The 24,553-nt window shown below is 43.9% G+C and overlaps 2 protein-coding genes, 1 long non-coding RNA gene and 1 pseudogene across 7 annotated transcripts in view; 2 read left to right on the forward strand and 2 right to left on the reverse strand.

The window, feature by feature from the left end:
- LOC6049163 (venom dipeptidyl peptidase 4) overlaps nt 1-24,289 on the forward strand; it is a 90,136-nt gene extending 65,847 nt beyond the window's left edge. For 2 of the 4 annotated variants that reach the window (XM_038267037.1, XM_038267040.1), the window contains exons 12-14: nt 14,891-14,998; nt 15,056-15,261; nt 15,326-15,466. In XM_038267037.1, coding sequence (XP_038122965.1) covers nt 14,891-14,998; nt 15,056-15,261; nt 15,326-15,460 — 449 coding nt within the window. In that variant the 3' untranslated portion in view covers nt 15,461-15,466. Of the gene's footprint in view, nt 1-14,890; nt 14,999-15,055; nt 15,262-15,325; nt 15,539-23,839 lie in introns of those variants that run through there. The other 2 variants (XM_038267036.1, XM_038267038.1) reach the window with 2 other exon arrangements.
- Nucleotides 1,780-2,821, reverse strand: LOC119771240. Of its 2 annotated transcripts, none has more exons than XM_038267051.1 (2): nt 2,594-2,821; nt 1,780-2,534 (listed from the first exon to the last, which is right to left on the reverse strand). In XM_038267051.1, exon 2 carries the CDS (start codon nt 2,435-2,437, stop codon nt 2,003-2,005), a length of 435 nt encoding a protein of 144 aa, XP_038122979.1. In that variant the 5' UTR covers nt 2,438-2,534; nt 2,594-2,821; the 3' UTR covers nt 1,780-2,002. The 2 variants fall into 2 exon arrangements, with proteins under 2 accessions (XP_038122979.1, XP_038122980.1); XM_038267052.1 differs by having other exon boundaries at nt 1,780-2,538.
- LOC119771251 lies at nt 6,020-7,831 on the forward strand. The gene is made up of 2 exons (XR_005279118.1): nt 6,020-7,097; nt 7,156-7,831. It is a non-coding gene; the product is annotated as an uncharacterized LOC119771251 (long non-coding RNA).
- LOC6044219 lies at nt 10,389-14,891 on the reverse strand (annotated as a pseudogene).
- Nucleotides 24,290-24,553: the final 264 nt, after the last annotated feature.

Here is a 24,553-nt window from a genome sequence, read left to right on the forward strand (position 1 = left end):
ACACTTACGGACGTCACGCGTGCTCTACAGTAAATTAAGCGCCAAAATTCGGATATTGGAGGTAGACCAATTCTGTCATTGTCAATCGATCGGGCGTCGAAAAACGATTGTCCATGATTTTTCGCAGATTTTTCGAATGAATATTTCTCGAGAAATGATTTGGGAACGAAGCTGGAATTGCCGTCGGAGCCAAAAGCAAACCCTATACCTTTCTTTAGTAAGAAAGGCAAAAAATATAATTTTATAAATTTGTTTAATTTTATCTGAAATTTCTTTCAACCATCCAGACGAGAGCAACAAAAAAAAAATAAAAAAAAAGACGACGAGACGAGAGCAACATAAAACATAAAAACTCTCTATGAACACTCTGTTCACTCTGCTCTCTCTCTAGTTTTCACTTCAGACGATCTCTACCAAACATGCCTCATATTACCTGTGCCTACGACGCGGTCGCTTTGTGTTTGTCGCAAGTATTGCAGATTGCAGCGATTTTTAGACAATCGTGCAATTTGTGGAAAGCTCTATCGAGAAATTAAAAGTGAGAGTGTGTGCAACATGGAGTTAAACTTTCTATGAAGTTGTTGTGAAGGTTACCATGGCACTTTGAAAAGTTTAACTCCATGTTGCACGCACACACTCTCACTTTTAATTTCTCGATACAAAAGTGCACACCTCAAACTACAGCAGAAAAAAACTATCTAAGACACACACCCTAGTTTGAAACTGTTCTAAACTGTTCGAAAGCAACAAAGCTCAGTCGAGAAACGCACCACTCTAGGCGAACGGGGGGGAGAAGGGGTAGGATTTCAAGTGTGCAAATATTTGGTGAGCAGTTATGATTTGCAAGGGTGGAGAATTTGGTGCAAAGTGTGCAATAGTATTTGTGTGTGTGTGTGGTCCAATCCAATACCCGCTAACCGGTAGCGATATTATGGGAAAGTATAGTTTGTATCAGACTTTGTATATGCCGAATGCTGATACAACTTATCTCAGTCCCGGGTATTAGGTGGTGATAGCCCTCGCGCTGCTTCCAACGACCCGTTTCAGAATGACAGAGCTCCTTGCGGTCCAATTCCGAGGTCGCTGGGCATTGTTCGGCCCCGCCTAAACATAGAAGAAAGCATCTGAAGGAAACTCGATCTATATTTAGACTTCCAATCCCCTCAGGCAAATCAGGGATCAGCACGTATTTAATATAAGAAGATAACATGTTTCAACACTAAGGATCAATTCACTGCTACAGTGTAAACTTTCTGACGGCCGACTGCTTAGCGTCCCAGACTATCAATCCAAAGGTGTGAGTTCGGATCCCACCTTGTTCAATTTCGTTTTTGTTCATATTCAAAGTTCAAATTCATGATTCCAAATTTCAGAGGTACCGACCGGGATTAGATCCCTGAACCTTCTGCTTGTGAGGCAGAAGCCGTAACCATTAAGCCACGGAGCCGGTTGCAAAGTGTGCAATAGTATTTATTATAAAAATAGTTTTTACTTTTATTTCGGTATCTATTGAAGATAGAGCTTTGGTTTCTTCGAGAGAGTTGTTCATTTTTGGTAGTTGAGCAACTTTGTCGAAAACAAAAATATTCTATAAATAGTTTTTCTTGTTTTGCACAACTAAAATCAATCAAATTGTAATGACGTCTGAGACAATAATATAGATCCTTTTAGTACCAGCAACTTTCTAGAACATGTCAATTTTCTAAAACTTATGTTGTGAGACATTTGTTGTGAGACTTTCTTCAAACTAGCTCAGAAAGGCGGTACAAACCCAACAAGTGCAAGTTTCTGCATATTACTGTATTTTACCGTACAACTATAAACATCAAGTTCGCCGTAGCGATTCTTAAACTCTAAATCAGGCCTGATTTTCTTACTCACTCATGCTTGGCTTCTTTTTCTTCGGCACCCGCGTGCTCGCACGTCGCTGGACAGCCACACCGACGAACGCGTACTCTGTCTTGGCCGCTCGCGCCCCGCAGGATCGCTGCACGCAGGTGATCTAGGCGATCACCTTCTTGCCGCCTTCCGCAGACGACACCAGCCGCAGCTTCTTTGCTCGATCCGGGCGCGCGTGTCGACTTGGCCCGCTCTGCTCCTGACCACGTGGGCTGGTCTGCCCGCGGTGAACTCGACTGCCCCACACTTCTTCAGCACCGGTCGACGCCGCTGCCCTCGCACAGCTGGCTAGCTGGCCTCTCTCCCGCGCCCTCGCGATTGGTGCCTGACACCAACTCGCCCCGCGTCTCTCGACGCTGTTGATCCGCCAAACGAATCCGACCGCGCGCGAAAACCCTCGCGGTAACGTCCCGGCCGTCTCGTGCGAGCTTCGCCCGTGTTGCTGCTCCGGTACCGCGCAGATTAGGGCCGTTCTAAGCCTCCGCAGAAAAAGGGATCCTACATGGGATGAGAAAGGTTCACCCATTAGCTGCCTCATCGACCCGGTTTTTGTTGCTGACTCACGCTCGCAAGCAATCCCTTTTGTTTTCCGCGGCCTTCTTTCTCCGCTCTCTTGATCTTCGGCGAGACTGGGCCTGGCTGGGAATAAGGAGTGTTAAATGGGTGTCTTCTTCCTCCCTACGAGCTGACTCACCGATCGTTGCTGAACTGGCCTTCGGTTCTGGACGATCCTCGTGGGTCTTCACACGGTTCTCTTTCACCGGTGTTCGAATGGTGATTTGGCAGCAAATCTGGCACAATAATGGATCGGATTAATGCAACGAAACTCCTTTTTTGCCCTTAGCAACTCACCGGCGTTCCTTCGGCGTCCTGGTGGTCTCTGGACGGAGTGGTTACCGCTTCCAGCGGTGTGCTTGGACGTTTCCGGTGCCCTTGGTCCTTGTTCCGATTCTCTGGCACGACCGTCCCACGTGTGGGTGTGCCTGCACGCTTGCGAGGATGCGCTCGAGCCACCGACGCTGTCTCAGCCTATCAGGTGATCCGCGGACGTTTCGTGGCTGTTCCGTGCGGCTACAAGGCGAACAATCAAGCCCGGTTTCTCCTTCGGTTGGCGAGCTCTTCTGTGGCGTTGGCCGCACCAATTTCCCCCGATACGACAACTGCACACACGCGCGACGCACTTGCACGTGGTTTTTTCCGCGCAGCGTACGGAACGATCCGCACCAGATGGATTTGCGATGGTTTCTCATGGCAGCTGGCTTTTTCTGCAGCGACGGAAGTTGTAACTGGTGTTGTCCTTTTCCCCCTGCTGGTGTGAGCGAGTCGCGACGATTGTGTGTTGTGGTTGCGGCGCAAGAAAATTGTAGCACGCGTTGTGCTGTCAAGGCGATCCTCGGTGGCGAATTGTGTTCGATGTTTTTGCACGCTTAATGTTTTTCCTTGTTTGCGCACTTATTACTCTTTCTAACTGTCTAACTTTACTCGAATATTCTACGATCTGCTTACACATTACACTTATCGTTTTTGAGATAAATGCAAACCAATATTATTTTTCCCCATACAGAGCTGGCTCTGTTCGCTGCATACAGAGCTTAGCTCGAGGCTTAGCTCTGTTCTACCATACAGAGCAGGTAAGGAGTTTTTTATTGAGCCTGTAGAGCTCGATGCGTCTCTGGTTGACCGCGCCTTCCGGTCCTGTGCGACCCACTCCGGCTTCCGGGCGTCCCCGACCGGGGTGGCGTTCGTCACGACGGACTACATGTCTTCGCGGGAAAGCAGCGCTTCGATCCGTATGTTTCAGGTTTGCCAGTTCCGGCCACTCAGCTTCTGGATGGCGAACTTTTCCGTCATTTTGTTCACTTCCGGTACGGAACACAATAGCACAGACAAACAATAGTCTCTAAAAAACTTCTTCCACTGCGGGAACAAAGAAAACCACGCGATTTTCCCCGTCGTCTGGCGTCTCCCGCGCCATAACCGTAGAAGACGACAGCTCCGCTGGCCTTCATCGTCAAGGAGGGACCCCTCTTGGCACACTCAAATCGGTGGACTTCGGAGCGTGCCGATTCGTCGAGGAGGGAAGACGCCTGCCCGAACGAAGCCAGCAACGCCCGCTTGTCGTCCAGTACAACATCCGGCGAAGGAGACTGGAGAAGAACCGCTGCACCGGCGACGAAGATCAAGCAGCTCGTCGCAGACGCAACCGTCAGCCAACAGTCGACCCCCCCCCCCCAGTGGGACCGACGCCGCAGAGTGGAGCTGGAGCTCCTCAGCCGGCCCGTAACATCGCCGGAGCGTGATCATCGGCTGATCTTGTGACGGTACGTTAGCCCCCAACAACCTACACGAACACACCCACACTCACACTTACCTGAAACACAAATAAAAGTGCTGAAAGTGAAAAACGAATCCGTCGTGTTTTTCTGTTCGATCACCATCTCCCTTAAATCATAATATAGTTTGCCGACCCTGGGATTACCCGAGTCGAGTCTCGTGCTTCGCTGGCCAAGCCATTAGTTCACGTTGAAAAACTGCGAAGGCTTGGACTCCCTGAATAGATCACGACTTGGCTGCACTCGTACCTAACTTCTCGTTCAGCCTACGTTAAACTCGGTGGCTCGAAGTCTGGGTTGTTCATGATCCCGTCTGGTGTCCCGCAGGGTAGTCATCTGGGCCCACTAATCTTTCTTCTGTTCATCGACGATCTCTGCCACTGGATCAAGAACGACAAGGTCTTGTACACTGATGACTTGAAGTTCTATCGCACAATTACTTCACCGCTCACTTGGCTCTGACAGCTCCGAGAGTGTAGACGTGTGTGACGTGAGCGCTAAAGGCATCGTGCCTCGAGTTGTTTGACGGATGGAGGTGGAAGAGTCCTCCGAGACGGATGATTTTCAACTCATCCCCGGAAATCGGAAACGGAAGAAGACCCCTGAGATCACCGGAGCTGTCGTCGGAGAAGGAAAAGTGGAGCAGAATGTGCTCAATAACAACAAGTTCAGCCCGCTAGCGGTAAACGAAAACAACAACAATGCCAGCCCAGCAGGAGGAGGAAACGCCCCGGCGGTTTCATCACCCGGCCAGTCGGCAGGTAAACAAAAGCAACCACCTTTGGTGGTGAAGAACTCCACGGATTTTTACAAGCTCGTGGCGATAGTGGAAAGTTGTAAATTAGGTTTCAAACCGATTTACAAACTAACCCGATTTGGAACCAAGGTGACCTGCTTCTCTGTCAAAGATTTTGACAAGTTGCAAGAGCTACTCAAGAAGAAGAAAGTGGAATTCTACACCCACGATCGGCGGAGCGAACGAAATCATCGGGTGGTTCTTCGTGGTTTTCCTGATGAACTGAAACCGGACGAGGTCAAGTACCTTCTGAAGAGGGATCTCAAGCTGGACGCGCTGGAGGTGCATATCATCGAGCTGAAGGAAAAGTCCACCGTGAACGAAACTCCGTACATTGTGGTCTTCCCCAAGGGATACACCAATCTGAAGAAGCTCTCTGCAATGAAAGTTGTGGCAAGCACTATCATCCGGTGGGAGGCCTACCGGAACAAGCGGCCGAACGTGACCCAGTGCAGGAACTGCTTGCAGCTGGGTCATGGAACCAGGAACTGTCACCTGAAAGGCAGATGCAACAACTGTGGGGGTCCCCACAAGACGGACGAGTGCAAAGTCCAAGAAGCCGAGCCGAAGCGGTGTGCCAACTGCTCTGGAGCCCACGAAGCCACGGACCGCAGCTGCCCTAAGCGTGCGGACTTCATCCGGAGGCGCCAACAGGCGTCGAAACCGAAACCGCCGGCAAGGAAGGCGGAGAAGCAGAGTCCAGCAGTTCCGGCGTTTACGCCGGCGGAGTTCCCTCCACTGCCGGGCGCAGTTCCGGACGGAAAATCCAAGGATCGCCCTCGTCCCGCAGGAAGCAGCCAAGGTGGCCCCGAGACGGTGGATCCACGGAGAAGGAAGCCGGGGAGGTACTCTACAGTTCGGCTGAGCTGTGGTTTTCTCCGAGTACATCGGCAGGTTCAAGACCTGCAAGACCCGCTTGGACCAAGTAACCCTCGTCAGTTACATGATCTCCAAGTATGGAATTTAAGGAGTTTTTTTTTTTCTTATATATTGTTCTACTGATCCTCGGTCCCGACCTGGTCACAGCACCTAAAAGGACCTAATAAAAATAAGTTAAGAAAAAAAAAATTACTTCGATTGCCTGGCTCTTCAGAGTGACATTGATTCGCTCATGAGGTGGTGCTATCAAAACGGGATGGAGGCCAACGCAAAAAAGTGTCAAGTGATTACATTCGACCGTAAGCTGCGCCCAATCATGCACGCCTACATGATGGGAATATCCTTGCTAGACCGGGTGTGTTCTGTTAAGGATCTTGGCGTTACTCTTGATAGAAAGATGACTATCAACGAGCTTATCACTTCCGTCACGGCTAAGGCGTTTGCTACAATTGGTTTCATCCGAAGAAACACGACTGCCTTCAAAGACATCCACGCTCTAAAAGCTCCGTACAGCGCCCTACACTGAAAATACGCCACACGTTTTATTCAAGTGCCCAAACACTTGAATGATTGAATAAAGCCACATCATAGATTTAATTGGTTTGTGTTTCAACATCATTCCAAACCATTATCAAATGCAAGTGTTTAGGCGATTGAATTTTTGGTATTTTTTGACATGTTATTGTCATTCGGGTGGCTCAAGCTTTTCAAGTGTTTTGCTCATGAATTTGTCCCACTGCCTTTAACTATTCAAAGTGAAGAGCAAAACCATAGACTAATTAAAGACTAAACACTCAGAACATTTTTTTTCAAAAAAATATAACTTATAAGCTGTGAACCGCGTGAACCCACGTTGTACCGCATCGGCTCGCCCCCCGTATGACAGATTTTCTTGGCCGCACTGTTATTTTCGATTTTGCTTTGCGCTGATTTGCGCGCGTAAAACGAGTTTGTTTATGTTTTTATTTTGGCAAATCTGTTGACGGGTGGAATTTTTTTTGCCAACTTCTGCTTATAATTTCGTAAAATTAATTATCAGCATCACGCCTTCAAGCAATCGTTTTGAAACCGGTGCAGGTTGTTGGAGTTGGAGTGCACCAGGAGACATGACTGTGTCAGTTAGTCAGGTTCGCGGCTTTTCATCCAGCAGGTGCCCAACATAAAGAAAGTTACGTCGCTGGAGTGAAAGAGTGAGAAAAGATTCTTGATGAACATTTGTGTTGTTTCAAAAACAATTGTTACTTTTAGGTTCACCATTTCGTCACGCTGTTATCATCCACAAAAATCAAGTGTAAAATAGCTATCACAAGAGGCGGGCAAAAGGCCACCGTCCGCAAGAAAAGGAAGTACAAGGTGGTACAAGTTGGTACGCCCGGCCGCCAAATCCAAGATCCATTTTGTGCAAATCGCTGTGGAAACAGGAAGGTCTGTGCGCACCGTCTGGACGCCAGCAACTTTGCCTGGGCTTCGGAGGATGCACGCTAGGCACGTCGTGATCGATGCCGCGCCGTTTCATCAGTGGTACGAGAACCACTACCTGCAGTCGCAGGACAAGAAACGTGACCTGAAGGCCAGCTAGGAGGATGTGTTAGCCAAAAGGACAGCAAGCATCTGCTTAAGAAGTACGCCAAGCGTCAGAAGACTAACAAGATCGATTCCGCCCAGGAGTAGTAGTTCAACGCTAGACGTCTGCTGGCCGTCATCGCTTCCCGACCTGGACAGATTGGCCGTGCCGATGATCCTGATGCTGTTCTGGGCTGCGCGGGCGATGGATCAGCGAAGAGAAGCGGAAGGAGGACATCTTGTGTACACGAGGAGCAGGTTCGGGAACTCCAATCTTAGGGAAAAGCAAGTCAAACCAAAAGTATTTGTGAACCAAAATGTGAAGAATCTCAATGGTCGAATAAATTTAGTTAGAATGCAATCAAATACTACAGTCATCCCACATATTCGGAACGGTTTCCAGATCGGCCAATGTTCAAAAAATCATAGCAAATTGATAATTGAACTTAATGTTTCGCTTTTACCTTCATTTGAAAGCTTTTCTTGCGATATTTCGAATGCACTATCGAACATCTGCAAATTTTAACTTTTATATGAAGTTTTTGAAGAATTACTTTGACCCTTGAAATCCACAAATTCGGAACACTTTTTTTTACGAATGTAAACAAACTTATGATCTCTCCAGGAGTACATATTTACTACCAAATAATGACTTCGCACACTGAAACCAATGAAACTCAAGCTCAGTGATGTTTTATACATGGTTTGATAACTTTTTTTGTGAAAATATCTGTTAAATTCAGGTGTTGCACAATTGTGGGAGGCACAATAACATCCCACAATTATGAAACAGGCCATTTGGAGGCAGTGTTTTGCTGCTGTGGACAAAATAGTCTTGGAATGAAGTTTTTGTTCAAAAAGTCCTACTTTTACTAGTGAAATAGCAAGATAATGTCCAAATGAAGGTTCTAAAAATAGTAAGGTCGACAGAAAAGCTACTTTTGGCATGCTATTGACAAATTATCATAAAAGTGTTCCGAATTTGTGGGTGTTCCGAATATGTGGGATGACTGTATGCAATACTTTTAAATTCAGGCACAGTTCTGAAAGAAATCCATTCAATAGATGATGTGTTAAAATGTATGAAATAAAATTTGAAAATAATTCGTTATTTTATTACAAAAGTGAGCCAGCTCGCTCGCACGCGAGTTTCCACCTCCAGTATTATTTAGTCGTGACTTGTCGAAGACCAACTCGCTCGTCTAAATGTTGATGGCTTTGGAGACGATTAAGAAAAATTTCTTGATCGGAATCGCGCTGATTTATTTCGCCAGATTCCTCGCAATTGGCCCTTTTCGGCGCTTATTCCGCCAGCCTGTCTAGATCTGTCCGAGTCGGATAGGGTTTGCGTCTGTGTAATTAACCCCGGCACCTATCGGTTCAATTATGTTCGATTTAACTGACAGGTCCGGTACGGTACCGGTAGTTATCACCGTTATCACGCTTACCGCCATCGCGGTCAGTCTCGACTTGATTCCTTTTGCTTCCGGTGGTTGGATGACCTAGGAGATGTTACATGACATGATCCGGCAACTGCTGATCAATCCGAAACCGATGCGTATGTGGCCAATCGTTCCATCAGTGAATTGAGGTAAAAATGAACGGAAATTAAATGTAAATTGTGAAGAAAACTTCATGGCCATAACCCGGACCATACCGGACGGCGGCTAAGTTGTCGGTCGTTCCGGTTCTCTGATTCTACTTGGATGGCTAAATTACCCTCCCATAAAACGAATGTATGTGTTTGTAAAGATTCAAGAATCAAAACAAAAAGAAAAAAAGAAACGTCAGAAAATCATCAGTGTAGCCAGTTACTGACATTTTGATCTGTCATTTTTGACAGTGAACCGGCCATGCCGAGGGGTCATAAAAAGGTTGAGTCATGGTTCAGATCCCACTGTGTAGTCTTTTATTAGTCTATGGCAAAACACTTCAAATTGATCTTAAGATCTACCCAAAACAGGCACTATTCAAAGTCAACGTGAATTTTTCAACACCATTTAAAATTCAAGTGTTTGGCTATTGACATTATTTCATGGCCAGTCACCGGAATTTCAATTTTTTTTGCGATTGATATTTGAGTGCTCTGTACAGCAGGGCCAGATCATGTGTAGAACACTTCGTTGAGCTGTGTAAGTTTTGCTCAGTGTAGTCAGAAGCCAGTTCGAGTATCCAGGTTTTTAAGCGAAGATGGCGTTCGAATGGTGAACGTCCGAAATGTCAAAATCGCGCAGTAGCAAAACGAAAAACGAAACTATTGGCACTACGCCCCCCGGGGCATGGCCTTCCTCTAACGTGGGATTTCTGCTCCAGCGCCTCTGACGAGACAGGAGAAACCGGGACCGACGTTTTACTTCACCATCCGATAGAAGCTCAGTGGATAAGGCGGGAATCGAACCCGCGTCTCATAGCATCATCGGGATCGGCAGCCGAAGCCGCTACCCCTGCGCCACGAGCACCAACATTAGAAAAAAATGTGGCTGTTATGCCATGGCACACTTTTTTCGTAATGTTGGTACCACTGCATGATTTTGACATTTCGGGTGTTCACCTTTCGAACGCCATTTTCGCTTAAAAACCTGGATATCACAATGTTCACATCGCCAGGTTGGAGAGGGTGCAACGCGCGTTTGTGCGGCTACCCACTCAGCGCGTTCCGTTTGAATTCCGTTTAGAATTCCGCTTGAGCGAAAAAAGTTCGATTCGAATTCTAAACAGTATTCGTTTTAGATTCTAAAACGCATTCCGTTTCAAACGCAACAACCGGTTCCGTTTGATTTTTCGCCGCAAATCGGTTTAAGCGGAATTCAAACGGAATCGAAACGGAATGAACGGGTAAGCTTTGACAGCTGCTTCTTCTTCTTGTTTTTTTCTTTCTGATTTTCTTTTGTTTTAATTAGATTAAAATTCAACAATGATTCAACTGTTTTTGCCTAGTTAGGCAATTTTTATTAATATTTAAATAACATATCAAGAAAAACACACCCCACCATGAATCCCCATTTTTTAATTACTAAAATTTGTAAGTTTCACAATATATTACACTAATGGTCCAGACAGTACTTCTGAGGAATCGCACCGCTGAAGTCTGTAGGCCGCGTCGACCTTGCTGAACTGCGGACCAAATCTCCGGATACATGCAACGAAGATCGCGGAATCCGTCGAGCAAGATGACTTCCACTAGAGATGAAATTTTCCTGCCTTGACCATTATCCGCTCGGATAGCTCTCGTCCACCGTTCTTTCGCTGGTCCACGCCGTCCCGCTTGCCGGAAACATCGTCGGTCGTAGATTAGTCCCAACCAGCTCGTCTGTCGACTGATCGACCCGCTTGAGTCGTCCACCTTGTGCGAGATGTCCACGCTGGTGAGGGCCGAAGCTGAAATTAAGAAGTTTGGGTTAGAAGGAAGTTTTGCTTGGGAGGTAGACTCCTTACAGATCTTCGTCCTGAATGGGGAGAAGTCAGTGTTGTTGCTCAGCGGCAGTACAAAACACTTGAGATGGGGCACGATCGGGGTCAGCGTGAATGAGCTGCGCTGTTCCTCGCCTTAGCGCAATCGGAAGCTGTTCGAAGGTTCTATAACGGACGGAGTGATTTCCTCGAGCACGGTCTTGGGCGGTCTGAGTGATTGGGGTTCGTTTAAAGTGTACCTCCGCTGTCCGTGGGGTTCTTGCCGGTGGTTTCCAGCTCGCTCAGGCTCAGTTTGGCCGGAAGTTCCGTGATGTCATTGGCTTCTTTCTCGGGCGTTCCAATGGTGGGTTTATTTGATACGACCTCCGTAACTTCGATTGTATTCGGCGCGGGATGCTACATTCCGGTGGCGTTCGTGTGTTGGGTCAGATCGTGGTCTTATCGATTAACACATCACCCAGCCGTTACTCGGCGTCCCAGCTGTCGCACGCGTGATGGACCATGTGCCACGTTGCACATGTGCTGACGGAAGCTTAACCGGACGGACGGAATCCCAATCTTCAGCAGCACGGTGTCCCTGATCTTGATTTGCTGCGATTTTGCCGTCAATCTGGTTACAGGCCGTGTTCAGCGTCATGACCACGTCCCGAAGGTTTTAAAACTTGGGTTGGTCCTTCAGTTGCGGATATCCAAATTTCCACATCGTGAACTCACGCACCCTTATCGACACAGAACGCGGCCGGATCTCGTTATGAAACGAGTTGCCAATCTGGGCGGAGGCAAACGGCAGCTTTCCCTAGCTGAACTTTGGCAAGCGCTTGAAGTTGGCGAAGATTCTCTGAGCGTCCTCGCACTCGTCCTTCAGCTCCTTCGTTGCGTCCTTCGCCGATGCCAGCTTCTCCAAGTGGTCCTTGATCAGCTGATCCAACCGGAAGCAATTCCCATTCTTGACGTCCTTCACCACCAAATCGGCAAACCGGTCCACGTGCCCCAAAGATTTCAGCACCGCCTCCGGCGTCAAAATCGCTTCTGCTCCTCCAACACGAAGAACTGCCGCCAGACGTTGGTCATGTTCTCTCATTCGTCTGCACCTTCTCGACCGTCACGCCATCCATCTCCTCGGCCACTGTCGGCGAGGCATCGAAAGCCACTCCGGAACTCTGCTAATAACACCGTTGGAGCTGTTGCTTTCGGCAGTTTGCCTCTCCTTTTCTTCCGGATCTGCCCGCGACGCCGCTTCAGTCGTCGTCGTGTTCGTCATTTCCCCCGTAACCGCATCGAGGCTTAACCTGGACGTCTTCTTCACCCGGTGACGGCTTCAAGAGATCCAGTATTTTCCTATGTTTGATATGGAGTAAAATAAAAAAAAAATCACATCATCATTGGGGATGGAGAAACAAACAAGTTGGCAAGTCATCTCAAGACCAGAGTCAATTCCGGCTGCTCCTCCAACGGAAGTTGTTTTGACGTCGAGGACTTGACACCAATCGGAAGAATTTGATCGCAACTCACCACGTGAGACGGCGAAAGAAGACACCCTTCGCAACCAGCAATCCGGAATGTGGTATGTACTGCGACACAGGCAGACACTTCCAATTCGACGCGTCTCCAGTCGTTCTGCATGGCACAGTCGGCCGCGGCACAGTACACAAATGAAACTTTTGTCAGGTCGCTGGATCGCGGCCACCCCGTCGATGATGGCACGCTGATCAAGCCGCGACAGATCATCGCCGAGGGCCACCAACATCGTATTGCCGGTGTACGTGGTGGCGGTTCGCCCATTCCACCTAACCTCGACAGGTTGTTTTGCTGCGGATGGCTGTAGATTCGCTGGAGGTAGCTGTTGGCTTCGTCTTCAACCTTTTGGAAACTGCTCGACTTCCGATCTCGGGGAAACTCGCGTGTTCTGCACCAGCCATGTTCAGCTAGTCTCCGGTTGGTGTTTGCGGCAGACGGCCAATGTTTCCAACGGTTCCAATCGGCGGAATCGACAGCAACGGGAACGGACTGTTCAAAGGTCCACCGGCAAGTGATTCAACAGAAGGTCTCGGGAAGATCCGACTCCCCAGCGCAGAAGCGATAAAGGGTGCTTTCATGCCTCGATGCTGGCGCAGCACTCCCGGTGGCGGTTGTTGCTGCTGAAAGCGACGCGTACGTCAAGCACATCGACGAAATAATCTTGGCCACATCCTGCGCCGTGTTTTTCCTGCCGCCAACCCTCGGCAGGTGGTTCTTGCAGTCCTCCAGCGAGGCCATAAACGTGTAGCCGATTTCCATCACCAGACTGCCCCAGGCAGTGTCCATTACGGGCGACCGCAGCAGCGACTGGGAGTTGGCTATGACCGCTTCGACCGAAACTTCCTAGTCCTCCGGGTAGAGTAACGGCACTAGAACCACCGGTACACGCTCCTGCGGAAAGTCCCGGCACAGCTGCTGCACAAAGCGCGCGTACGTCGAGTCCGAATTCACGAAACTTGCCGTGCGACAGCACCGATAGAATGTGCTGCAAAAGTTCCGGGGTAACGTAGTTCATTCTTCCTTCCTGGCTGGATTGACTTCGTTCTGCAAAAGGGCAAAAATAATGTTAATAACATTCCTTCACTCGAAAATTCTAACCTCAAAAATTACCAAAATAGAACTACAGCGGATTTAGGATGTCCAGGGTGCTGGAGCTTTGAATTATTGCACAAGTTCGCGCTCCAGGCCCCGGGACCATCCTGCATAGAGTAAATACAGTTGACAATGTGGTCCGGAACGTACATTAAATGCAGCGGATCGAGCACATCCAGCCGGCTCACACCGGAAGCCGCTCTTGTGTCTCTAAAAAAGGAAGAAAACTCCAGATTAATCCAGTCCAACTTCAACTTTACCTGCCGGTCCGGCAAAATGGTCTAAATGTACAAAAACGCGAAAAAGTAGGTACGAACTTGGCGTACTTTTGCAAGACGATTTCTCCGCGTGGGCTTCGACGAAATTTTCTAGCGCACACTTTGACCTACTGACGCACGTTTGACATTTGCTTCAGCTTCAGCTCACAAAAAAAAGAAAAACCGCTTCGGCGAAACGCGGCGAAATGTCACCGAAGTTCGGCCGTACACCAGCAGGTGTCGCTAATGTACCAAAATGGCTCAAACGGAATCTAAACGGAGTCCAACCGGAGATTCCGTTTAGAAAAATTCGAAACAATTTTCGAAGCGGAATTCGAAGCGGAATGAACCCGTCATGCGGAAAACCGTTTGATTGGGTAGCATTACGCACGCTGCCGTGGAGGAATCCGCCGGAGCAGACACCAATCGAGGACACGCTGTTGAAGAGGAGACAGAGAATGCAGCAGCTGTTCATCTTCGGTCTTTTGACGAAAAGGCTGGACTGTCAAAAATAGAGTTTTTTACGTGCGCATGTATTGCGTGTACGTACACGAAAAAAAGTGAGGTTAAATTTTGTCCGGCCAGCAAAATCAAATGGTGCGCTAGTGTGCGTACGCGAAACGTCATAAAGCTCTATTATCTCAACTTCTGATCGTTTATGTTCTACCACGTAATCTTCGTCGAAATCCGTCTATGTTTCGTCTATCTGTGCACCATACTGTGTATGGACACAACCAACCATTTGATGTATGTTGTCGTTTGTTTAATGTAGTTTCTGACCGTTTTGTTTTAAATATGACGAAAGATAGTTTTAAGAAAATAATTAGCTGTTAGGAAACAGTCTGTTCAAGACGAAGATAAATAAAAAAAAATCGAGGCCAAGCACGATTGGCACAAAACTCTAAGAATTGATGAAAGGCGCAATATTGTTTATTATTTTATTTGCTCCAAGAAAAACGAGGGTCCTGATTAGTAAAAAAACACCGTCTTCATTCGCGAGCAATGCTCGTTTGCGTCATTCGCTTCACTTAGTATCATAAATCGTGTGTGTTTTGTGGTATTTTTAATACCCCTTGTGTTTTAAGGCAAACCCACAAATGATGACTATACAATCATTCTTGTTTCTTAAACATCCCTTTTAGGATGGGGATATGGTGGGTACATCGTATCCATGATGCTGGCGAGCGATTCGGAGAATGTACTCAAATGCGGGGCAGCGATCAATCCAATAGTGTCCTTCAAATACTACAGTAAGAGGAACAAAATTGGGTTTGAAATGTTTTTTACGTACTGTTTCATCTTTTTAGACTCTTTCTTCACGGAACGCTACGTAATCCAACCTGCGGATAATGGGCGTGCATTGCTCGACTCGGACCTGTCAATGAAGGTTGGAAACTTTGCGAGCAAAAAATATCTGCTCATCCACGGAACCGCAGATACCCAAGTGCATGAACAGCACACAGCGATATTAACCAAATCGTTAATCGAAGTTGGTGTAATGTTTAGACATCAGGTAAGACAAGTAAATCTCGATGGGAAAACCAAATAATACAACGAGTGAAACAATCTTGTTTTAGGTTTATGTCGATGAAAACCACAGCTTATCTGGTGTAATTGCACACGTCTATCAAACTATAGAGGCATATTTTGAAGAGAACTTCTTGAACGATAATCAAGATTGGACTACAGCATTCTTCCTCTCTAAAACCTAATTATTTAGTTTTGTTAAAAATTGAAAACAAGATGTGAATAAATCGAAGATTTAATTAAAAACTTGATTGGCAAAGTTAGTTTCAGAAGTGTCCCATCATATAATCATAACTTTTTTTCCAACTGAACAAATTGGACGATTTACACCAGGCCTGCCCAACCTTTTCGGCTAAATTTTCACCTTTTTGATCGTCAAAATTACATATGTTAATTTTTTCATGGTTTCTTCGATGGAATCGGTTCTCAGATGACGTCAATATTTTACGTTAAAATCAATCCGGTCAACCGGAGAACCGATTCCATCAAAGAAACCATGAAAAAATTAACAATTGTAATTTTGACGATCAAAAATGTGAAAATTGAGCCGAAAAGGTTGGGCAGGCCTGATTTACACTGAGCAAAAATCCCACAGTTTATCGAAGTGTTCTACACATGATCTGACCCTGCTGTACAGGGCACTCAAATATCAATCGCAAAACACTTGAATTTTGGGCACCAAAAGGTACTGTCATTTCAATAGCAAAACACTTAAATTTGACGTGTTGCGTCACATGAAATGTTTTATTATATTTATTGGTTTTAAATGGCTTTCCTTTCTATAATCAATGCATGTTTGCATGTAATAGAAATGGATTTCGATTTTGTGTAAATAAAGAAGATGTTGCACAATTTTTTTTTGCTGCTTTTATTTTCTAACAACTTGGTAATTTTTTTTATTTTTTTTAAATGCATCCGAATCTTGCTTCTCACTGGCACCGCTTCCTGGTACGGCACCTGCAGCTCTTTCGCATCCTTCCTGTGATTCATACAAAATAAATGGGTAATTCTCTACCAACTCACACGAAATCGGGAAAAGTTGCCCCGACCCCTTTTCGATTTGCGTGAAACTTTGTCCTAAGGGGTAACTTCCCAAGCAGCACACTTTGTCAGATAAACGTATTTCCTAACTGGTTGTATAACCAATCCGCCTCGTTGTCACAACTTGTTCTATAACTCCTGTGAACTGGAAAAAGCGCACTTTTTTCTGTTGTATAACTTGCCAGAAAAAGATGCAAGTTATCAGAGTAAGTTGTACAATTGTATTTGACAACACTGTGCCATCTAACAAGAGATTCGACGAAAAAAAAGGGGGCGTGGTTTACGGCTGTGCTGTCAAATCAAAGCGCACACTGGAAAGGAAAGTTAGATTGAAAACAGCTATCTAACCGTCGACTCACTTACATGTAAACAAACGTTCCTTATTAGAATTTTAGTCAACGACGAAGCTAATTAAAAAAGTGCGCTTGTTTCTGCAAGATTCATTTAAAATAATTCGAAATTGAATTAAAAAAAAGCAAAACAATCATGGCGCGCATGTGATTAGTGCGAAATTCCCTGCATGGCGAACTTTTAGATTTTCCTTTTTTGATGAACTTCCTCTGTCCCAAGATTCGATCCGATGACTTCGACGATTTGTTGTTATCTCCACGGCAGGTCCAGGCGCGCTTCCACATCTCTCCGCGGGGCTTCATAGTAAACAAGCTGGCCCAAGCGTCAATAAGAAGGCTGCTGTCTGTTTTATTAGCTAAAGAACTTAATTCCAACGAAGGCTGTCATTGGAATTGAAGTTATATAAGTTTGCTTCAAATCAGTCTTTACAACTCCACTATATAACTTTGTTATAACAAACCGTTTCAACTGTCATTTCGATTACCGTACCACGGAGTAATATTGAATGATTTTGATTTGTTGTTTTCTGTATCATAAACTCTATAAGCTGATAATTTTTGTAGCTTTTACCAGCGATATGTTCACAAATGAATCGGTCAACAACAAGGTCAACAATCAAAACTATTGCAATCTTCAATACATAAACATTTTTGAAACTCGAAATTCCTCATGTACAAATTTACACCACCTAACAATACGCAATGTCAAGTTAAATATGTATGTTGAGCATCAGTTATATAATCTATTCTCCGATAACATTTGTGTAACAAAGCGAAAAAACCTAAGGTTATTTATAGAATGGTTGGCCACGCCCATTTTTAGAAGATGCCGTCACATGACAATGTTAGATAAGCAGTGAAACAAACAGTGCAATATTGTTTTTATTCAACTAACTGTTTTCGAGTAAAACATTGCAAATGAGGAAACAGCATCTTGGCATATCAGCACTTTGACGTTCAATTACAGCTCATAAAAAGTGTTTTCGAGTGAAATAAATTGATAAATAGCTCAATAGGAAGTGAGCAAGTAAGTTTCTATCAAAAGTGTTCCAAAATAAATTGTTTTAATAGTGAAAATCAGCAAATTGAATGAAGTTAGGAGCGATTGCATATTGCCTATGTTGTGTGTAAAAGTTGGAAAAGAGTGAAGTCACAGAGTAACCCAGAGGGAGCACTGGCATTTAATTTATGGTTGCGTTACGCGGTACATCGTGGTACATCCCCCCTTCAGCAACACTGTTGATTGTCTCCGAGAAAGATGACGTTTAAAGCGTTACATTTTTTTCGCAGCAACCAGGTTCTAAATTTAGCTGTCAAAAATTTTCACAATCTCTCGATCAACAATGTGGATTTTCTGACGACTATCGCGGACCACATCTGGTATATCCAAAGTTTGGTGGAAGTTTTGGAAAAGGACCAACTTGGAGCTGTCTAGGTACCACCTCCTCTCACTTGTGGGCCAAGTTCCGAAAAGAATTACTTGTGTTGGAAGTTTCATGCTGGCAACGCTGTGGCTCGAACTGACCAAGTTCTCACTGGAAATGTGGTTTCGAGTAATAAATTCCAATTCAATGGAACTCCAGTGGAATTTTCTGAAAACTAAGCTTTCTTTAAAGTGAAAAATTGTGCGAAATTGTTTGGGACAGTTTTCGTAGCTGTAACATTTGTGGCTTGGTCATAACAATTTCTCAGGACAGTTTTTGGGAAACGACGTAACATACTACTAGAAAAATTGGATAAGTAGATGGAATCTTCTTATTTCTATGTTTAATTTTCATTTATAGTCTTAATCTTGGGATTACGAGTCATAATAATTTTTTTTTTCATAATTTATGACAAACCTACGTCAGGTTTACCTCTTTTTTCCTCTGTTTAATAAAAACTGCGAAAAGTTTTTGGCATGCGTTTATGAGTGAAGAATCCCAAAAAAAAAATGCTGTAAGGTTCAGAGACCCCCCCCCCCCCTCCTTGACCTCCCCCCTTTTTCCTTGCTAACACATTCATTTTCCTTCACAAACACATATATTTGTATGGAGTACTCATAAAAACTCCAAAATAGGACTTCGAGTAGGATAAACTTCGTCAGATTGCGCTCATTGATCCCCTGAACGTTGGGCAACCTGCCTTGGGTAGGCAATAAGAATTTGCCTGATACACTGTCAGCAATTTGAGAAAGCGAAACCCGGAAGGAAGCATAGTTTTCGTCCCACCGCCAAATCATTTGGGTAGTCCTGAGGGCACGCCTGAGGGACACTTCAGGCATAAACTGGATTTAAACTCTTAACTGCTTCCCAAGCTCCTTAAAAAACATAAAACTTGAAAGGAACAAAATTACAAATCAGTCATCAAAACATGGCACTTGTCAAAACAAAACAAAAATCAGAAAAATCCTGAGTTTACTATGATGAAAATTTTTCTTCATCAACCCCGTAACGCTCAAAACATAACGCTGAAAGCCGCTACCTTTCCAAAGGGTATACAAGTAACGGAGCCACAAAATTTGACTGCTTTTGTTTGGACTGTTCTCTCTGGGTTACTCTGTGGTGAAGTTGACTGTGTTTTAACACTTGTATAGCACACATCTCATGAGTTACATAAGTCAGTTATACAAGTAGTGAAACAAACTGATATGTAACTAACGTTGACATTTTTTCTCGTATGTTAATCCAAAACAGCTGTCTAACTATTATTCAACAGTCGACAAGTTATGAGTGCTACTTGGGTTTTGTCCCTGATCACGAATCCGAGGTCCGTTTTTTGATATCTCGTGACGGAGGGGCGGTACGAGCCCGTGGGAGTCGCTCAACCTGCATTCCTGCCACACATGAGGTCTGCACAGCTGATTCCACGTAGATTTTTCCCGCCAATAATGACAGGAAACGCTGACAAACGGAATATGTGCCAAAATCATAAGTGGTTTTTAACATATGAAGGGAAATCATCGTGAACTGGAACTGCCGGTCGTTAGCCCGGGTAAAGTGAAAACGTTGAGATGATTGTTGTCCTCTGCTCTCATCTCGCAAAAAGCCATACAGAGAACCACGTCCCATTCAACCGGCTCCGTGGCTTAATGGTTACGGCTTCTGTCTCCCAAGCAGAAGGTTCAGGGATCAAATCCCGGTCGGTACCTTTGAAATTTGGAATCAGGAATTTGAATATGAATAAAAACTAAAATGAATCAGGTGGGATTCGAACTCACACCTTTGGATTGGTGGTGGTCTGGGACGCTAACCAGTCGGCCATCAGAAGGTTTACACTCTAGCAGTGAATTGATCCGTAGTGTTGAGACATGTTATCTCTTCTTCTCATATTATTAAATACGCGCTGATCCCTGATTTGCCTGAGGGGGATTAGAAGTTTAAATATAGATCGAATTTCCTTCAGATGCTTGCTTCTATGTTTAGGCGGGGCCGAACAATGCCCAGCGACCTCGGAATTGGACCGCAAGGAGCTCTGTCATTCTGAAACGGGTCGTTGGAAGCAGCGCGAGGGCTATCACCACCTAATACCCGGGACTGAGATAAGCTGTATCAGCATTCAGCATGTACAAAGTCTGATACAAATTATACTTTCCCAAAATTTCGCTACCGGTTAGCGGGTATTGGATTGGACCACACACACACACACACACACACACACACACACACTCGTGACGGAGGGGCGGTACGACCCCTTTCAATTTTGAACATGCGAAAAAAGAGGTGTTTTTCAATAATTTGCAGCCTGAAACGGTGATGAGATAGAAATTTGGTGTCAAAGCGATTTTTATGTAAAATTAGACGCCCGATTTAATGGCATACTCAGAATTCCGAAAAAACGTATTTTTCATCGAAAAAAACACTAAAAAAGTTTTAAAAATTCTCCCATTTTCCGTTACTTGACTGTAAAAATTTTTGGAACATGTCATTTTATGGGAAATTTAATGTACTTTTCGAATCTAGATTGACCCAGGAGGGTCATTTTTTCATTTAGTACAAAATTTTTCATTTTAAAATTTCGTGTTTTTTCTAACTTTGCAGGGTTATTTTTTAGAGTGTAACAATGTTCTACAAAATTGTAGAGCAGACAATTACAAAAATTTTGATATATAAACATAAGGGGTTTGCTTATAAACATCACGAGTTATCGCGATTTTACGAAAAAAGTTTTGAAAAAGTTACTTTTTGCGTTTCTATTTGTTTCGTCGTCCGTGTCTGTCGCGGGTGACCATGAACGGCCATGATCGATGACGACCAACTTTTTCAAAACTTTTTTTCGTAAAATCGCGATAACTCGTGATGTTTGTAAGCAAACTACTTATGACTATATATCAATTTTTTTGTAATTGTCTGCTCTACAACTTTGTAGAACATTGTTACACTCTAAAAAATAACCCTGCAAAGTTAGAAAAAAACACGAAATTTTAAAATGAAAAAAAATGTTCTAAATGAAAAAATGACCCTTCTGGGTCTATCTAGATTCGAAAAGTACATTAAATTTCCCATAAAATGACATGTTCCAAAATTTTTTACAGTCAAGTAATGGAAAATGGGAGAATTTTAAAACTTTTTAGTGTTTTTTTGATGAAAAATCAAGGGGTTGGAAACTCTTAGAGCTATAATTATTATGTTAACCAGTATATCAAAATATATGTTAGTATATTTATTATTTCCTTTACATATCGCCAGTATACTTGCCAATATACTGAGAGTATCTTAATATACTAACAGTTTATTTTTTCGGTTAGTATACTAACAAGTATACTGGAATATCGTAAGTATACTAAGTATTCCTAAGTAATAATAGAGTTTCCAGCCCCTTGTGAAAAATACGTTTTTTTCGGAATTCTGAGTACGCCATCAAATCGGGCGTCTAATTTTACATAAAAGTCCATTTGACACCAAATTTCTATCTCATCACCGTTTCAGGCTGCAAATTATTGAAAAACACCTCTTTTTTTGCATGTTAAAAAATGGAAGGGGTCGTACCGCCCCTCCATCACGAGATATCAAAAAACGAACCTCGGATTCGTGATCAGGGACAAAAGTTACCCCTTAGGACAAAGTTTCACGCAAATCGAAGAGGGGTCGGGCAACTGCTGTGTGAGTTGGCGGAGAATTACCCAAATTCCAAATAAAATTCCGGGTCCGGGAAGGAACTTCATCACAAAAGTTGGCTTCTGTCCGGGAGACCAAGCCCTTTCGCTGGTCATACGGAGCCCGAGCCCGAGGACGCAGCCTTGTGGCGATGCTCATCTTCGCGATCACAAACCGGGCAGGCAATTTACTGGACTGGAACATGGCGGCAGCGAACTCACGCGGTCTGCGAAAAACGAACACACCGGACTGCCAAAACTTTCAAATGAGGAAACAAAGCAAAGTCTCATTAAGCTGACGCGAAACTGCATTTCAAATCAAAACAAGATCAATTTCAAGTGTTTTCCTCATCACTTTGAATAGTTCAACACAGTGGGGCAAATTCATTAGCAAAACACTTGAAAAAATTGAGCCACCCGAATGAAAATAAGGAGTCAAAAATACCAAAGAGTCAATCGTCAAAACACTTGAATTTAATAATGGATTGGATTGAAATTGAAACACAAACAAATTAGATCTAAGATGAGCAATTCTCTGAGATTTCGGTCATTCATTTTTTTTGTATTTTTTAATCCGGCTGAAACTTTTTTGGTGCCTTCGGTATGCCCAAAGAAGCCATTTTGCATCATTAGTTTGTCCATATAATTTTCCATACAAATTTGGCAGCTGTCCATACAAAAATGAAATATGAAAATTCAAAAATCTGTATCTTTTGAAGGAATTTTTTGATCGATTTGGTGTCTTCGGCAAAGTTGTAGGTATGCACTGAGCAAAACTTACACAGCTCAACGAAGTGTTCTACACATGATCTGGCCCTGCTGTACAGAGCACTCAAATATCAATCGCAAAAAACTTGAAATTTCGGTGACTGGCTATGAAATAATGTCAAACACTTGAATTTTAAATGGTGTTGAAAAATAAAAATACGTACAAGCGAAATACAGGTTCTCGCTTGCTAGTCGTGCACGCTTCCACTGCGCCGGCTGGCCAGTTGAAGACGGGTGAGTTTTTTGCGCTATTCGTCCTAGCCTAGCTTCTAGCCTTCGATGAAAGCTGCTCTAAAATCAATCAGTGAAACACATTAAATTCATGTGGACTTCACGTTGACTTTGAATAGTGCCTGTTTTGGGCAGATCTTAAGATCAATTTCAAGTGTTTTGCTCTTCACTTTGAATAGTTAAAGGCAGTGGGACAAATTCATGAGCAAAACACTTGAAAAGCTTGAGCCACTCGAATGACAATAACATGTCAAAAAATACCAAAAATTCAATCGCCTAAACACTTGCATTTGATAATGGTTTGGAATGATGTTGAAACACAAACCAATTAAATCTATGATGTGGCTTTATTCAATCATTCAAGTGTTTGGGCACTTGAATAAAACGTGTGGCGTATTTTCAGTGTGGATATGGACTACACTGAAAAAATGATACACGGTAAACAAAAAATTTGGTGATTTTTAATTTAACTTTTGTCACTAAAACTTGATTTGCAAAAAAACACTATTTTGATTTTTTTATTTTGACATAAAATGCCAACTTTTCAGAAATTTCCAGAATGGGCAAAATATCTTTGACCGAGTTATAATTTTTTGAATCAATACAGATTTTTTCAAAAAATCGAAATATTGGTCGCCAAAATTTTTCAACTTCATTTTTCGATGTAAAATCGAATTTGCAATCAAAAAGTACTTTAGTGAATTTTTGATAAACTGCACCGTTTTCAAGTTATAACCAACTTTTTAAAAATAGTCGCAGTTTTTCATTTTTTTAAATTAGTGCCCATGGGCGTAATATTGAATGTTTGGCCCGTTTGAAATGTTAGTCCTGATTTAAAATTTTTGAAAGTATTTTTATCGAAAAGATCGGAAAATTTCACGAATGTTTCATGTTTTAACATTGTAAATCGGATTTATAGTTGCTGAGATATCGACATTAGAAAATGGTGGGTTGTTTGAATGAGATTTAGAAAACATGAATTATCCTGTTTTTCAACGTTTGCATAGCAATATCTCAGCAACTATGGGTCGTATCAACAAAGTTCAATAAAGCAAAATATAGAGAATTTTTTCAGCTTTTCAAAAATATTTTTTTCAAAGGTGGGCAAACATGGACACGGGCAGAAGCATCGGCTGCCGTTCAGCAACCAGAAGCAGAGCCCCAGAAGATCGGCAGGATCGACCGCTTCGATGAAACGGTCGGATTCACCGCCCGAGGAGGTGCTTGTACGGTTGAGTGGTTCGAAGGAATAAGTGTTTTTGGCGAGGATCTCAGAAATCAGTGACGATTCAGGAGGAGATAAATGATGATTCTGGAGGAGATGAAGGAGAAAATGTTCGGGAAAAGTCCGGTGCAGTAGGAACGTGAGGCCATGTTGATGAATTCAATCGAACGACAGTACAGTTCAGTTTTTTTGTAGTTAAGGAAAGTGTAGTGAAGTTGAGGAGGAGTGTTCAAATGGGCACAGCCCTGCAGGTCAACATCACTTCCCAGTCAAATCAATTCGAATTCTGAAACGGAATCTAATTAGAATCGTATACAAATTCCGTTTCAAACGCAACAACCGGTTCGATCACGGAATCGGTTGTTGCGTTTGAAACGGAATTTGTATACGATTCTAATTAGATTCCGTTTCAGAATTCGGATTGATTTGACAGGGTTACACACAGAGAGAAATGACAGCCCTACCACCTGTCAAAACCATAGTTTAATAAACTCCATTCTTAACGTTGACTCTAAAACGACACGCACGTCTTTTCTTTCGCTCTCCCTCTGTGAGGCTATCGCAAGGCTCCCAATATTGTGTAACGTTT

Source organism: Culex quinquefasciatus, chromosome 1 (genome assembly GCF_015732765.1).
Source record: "Culex quinquefasciatus strain JHB chromosome 1, VPISU_Cqui_1.0_pri_paternal, whole genome shotgun sequence".
Lineage (NCBI taxonomy): Eukaryota > Metazoa > Arthropoda > Insecta > Diptera > Culicidae > Culex > Culex quinquefasciatus.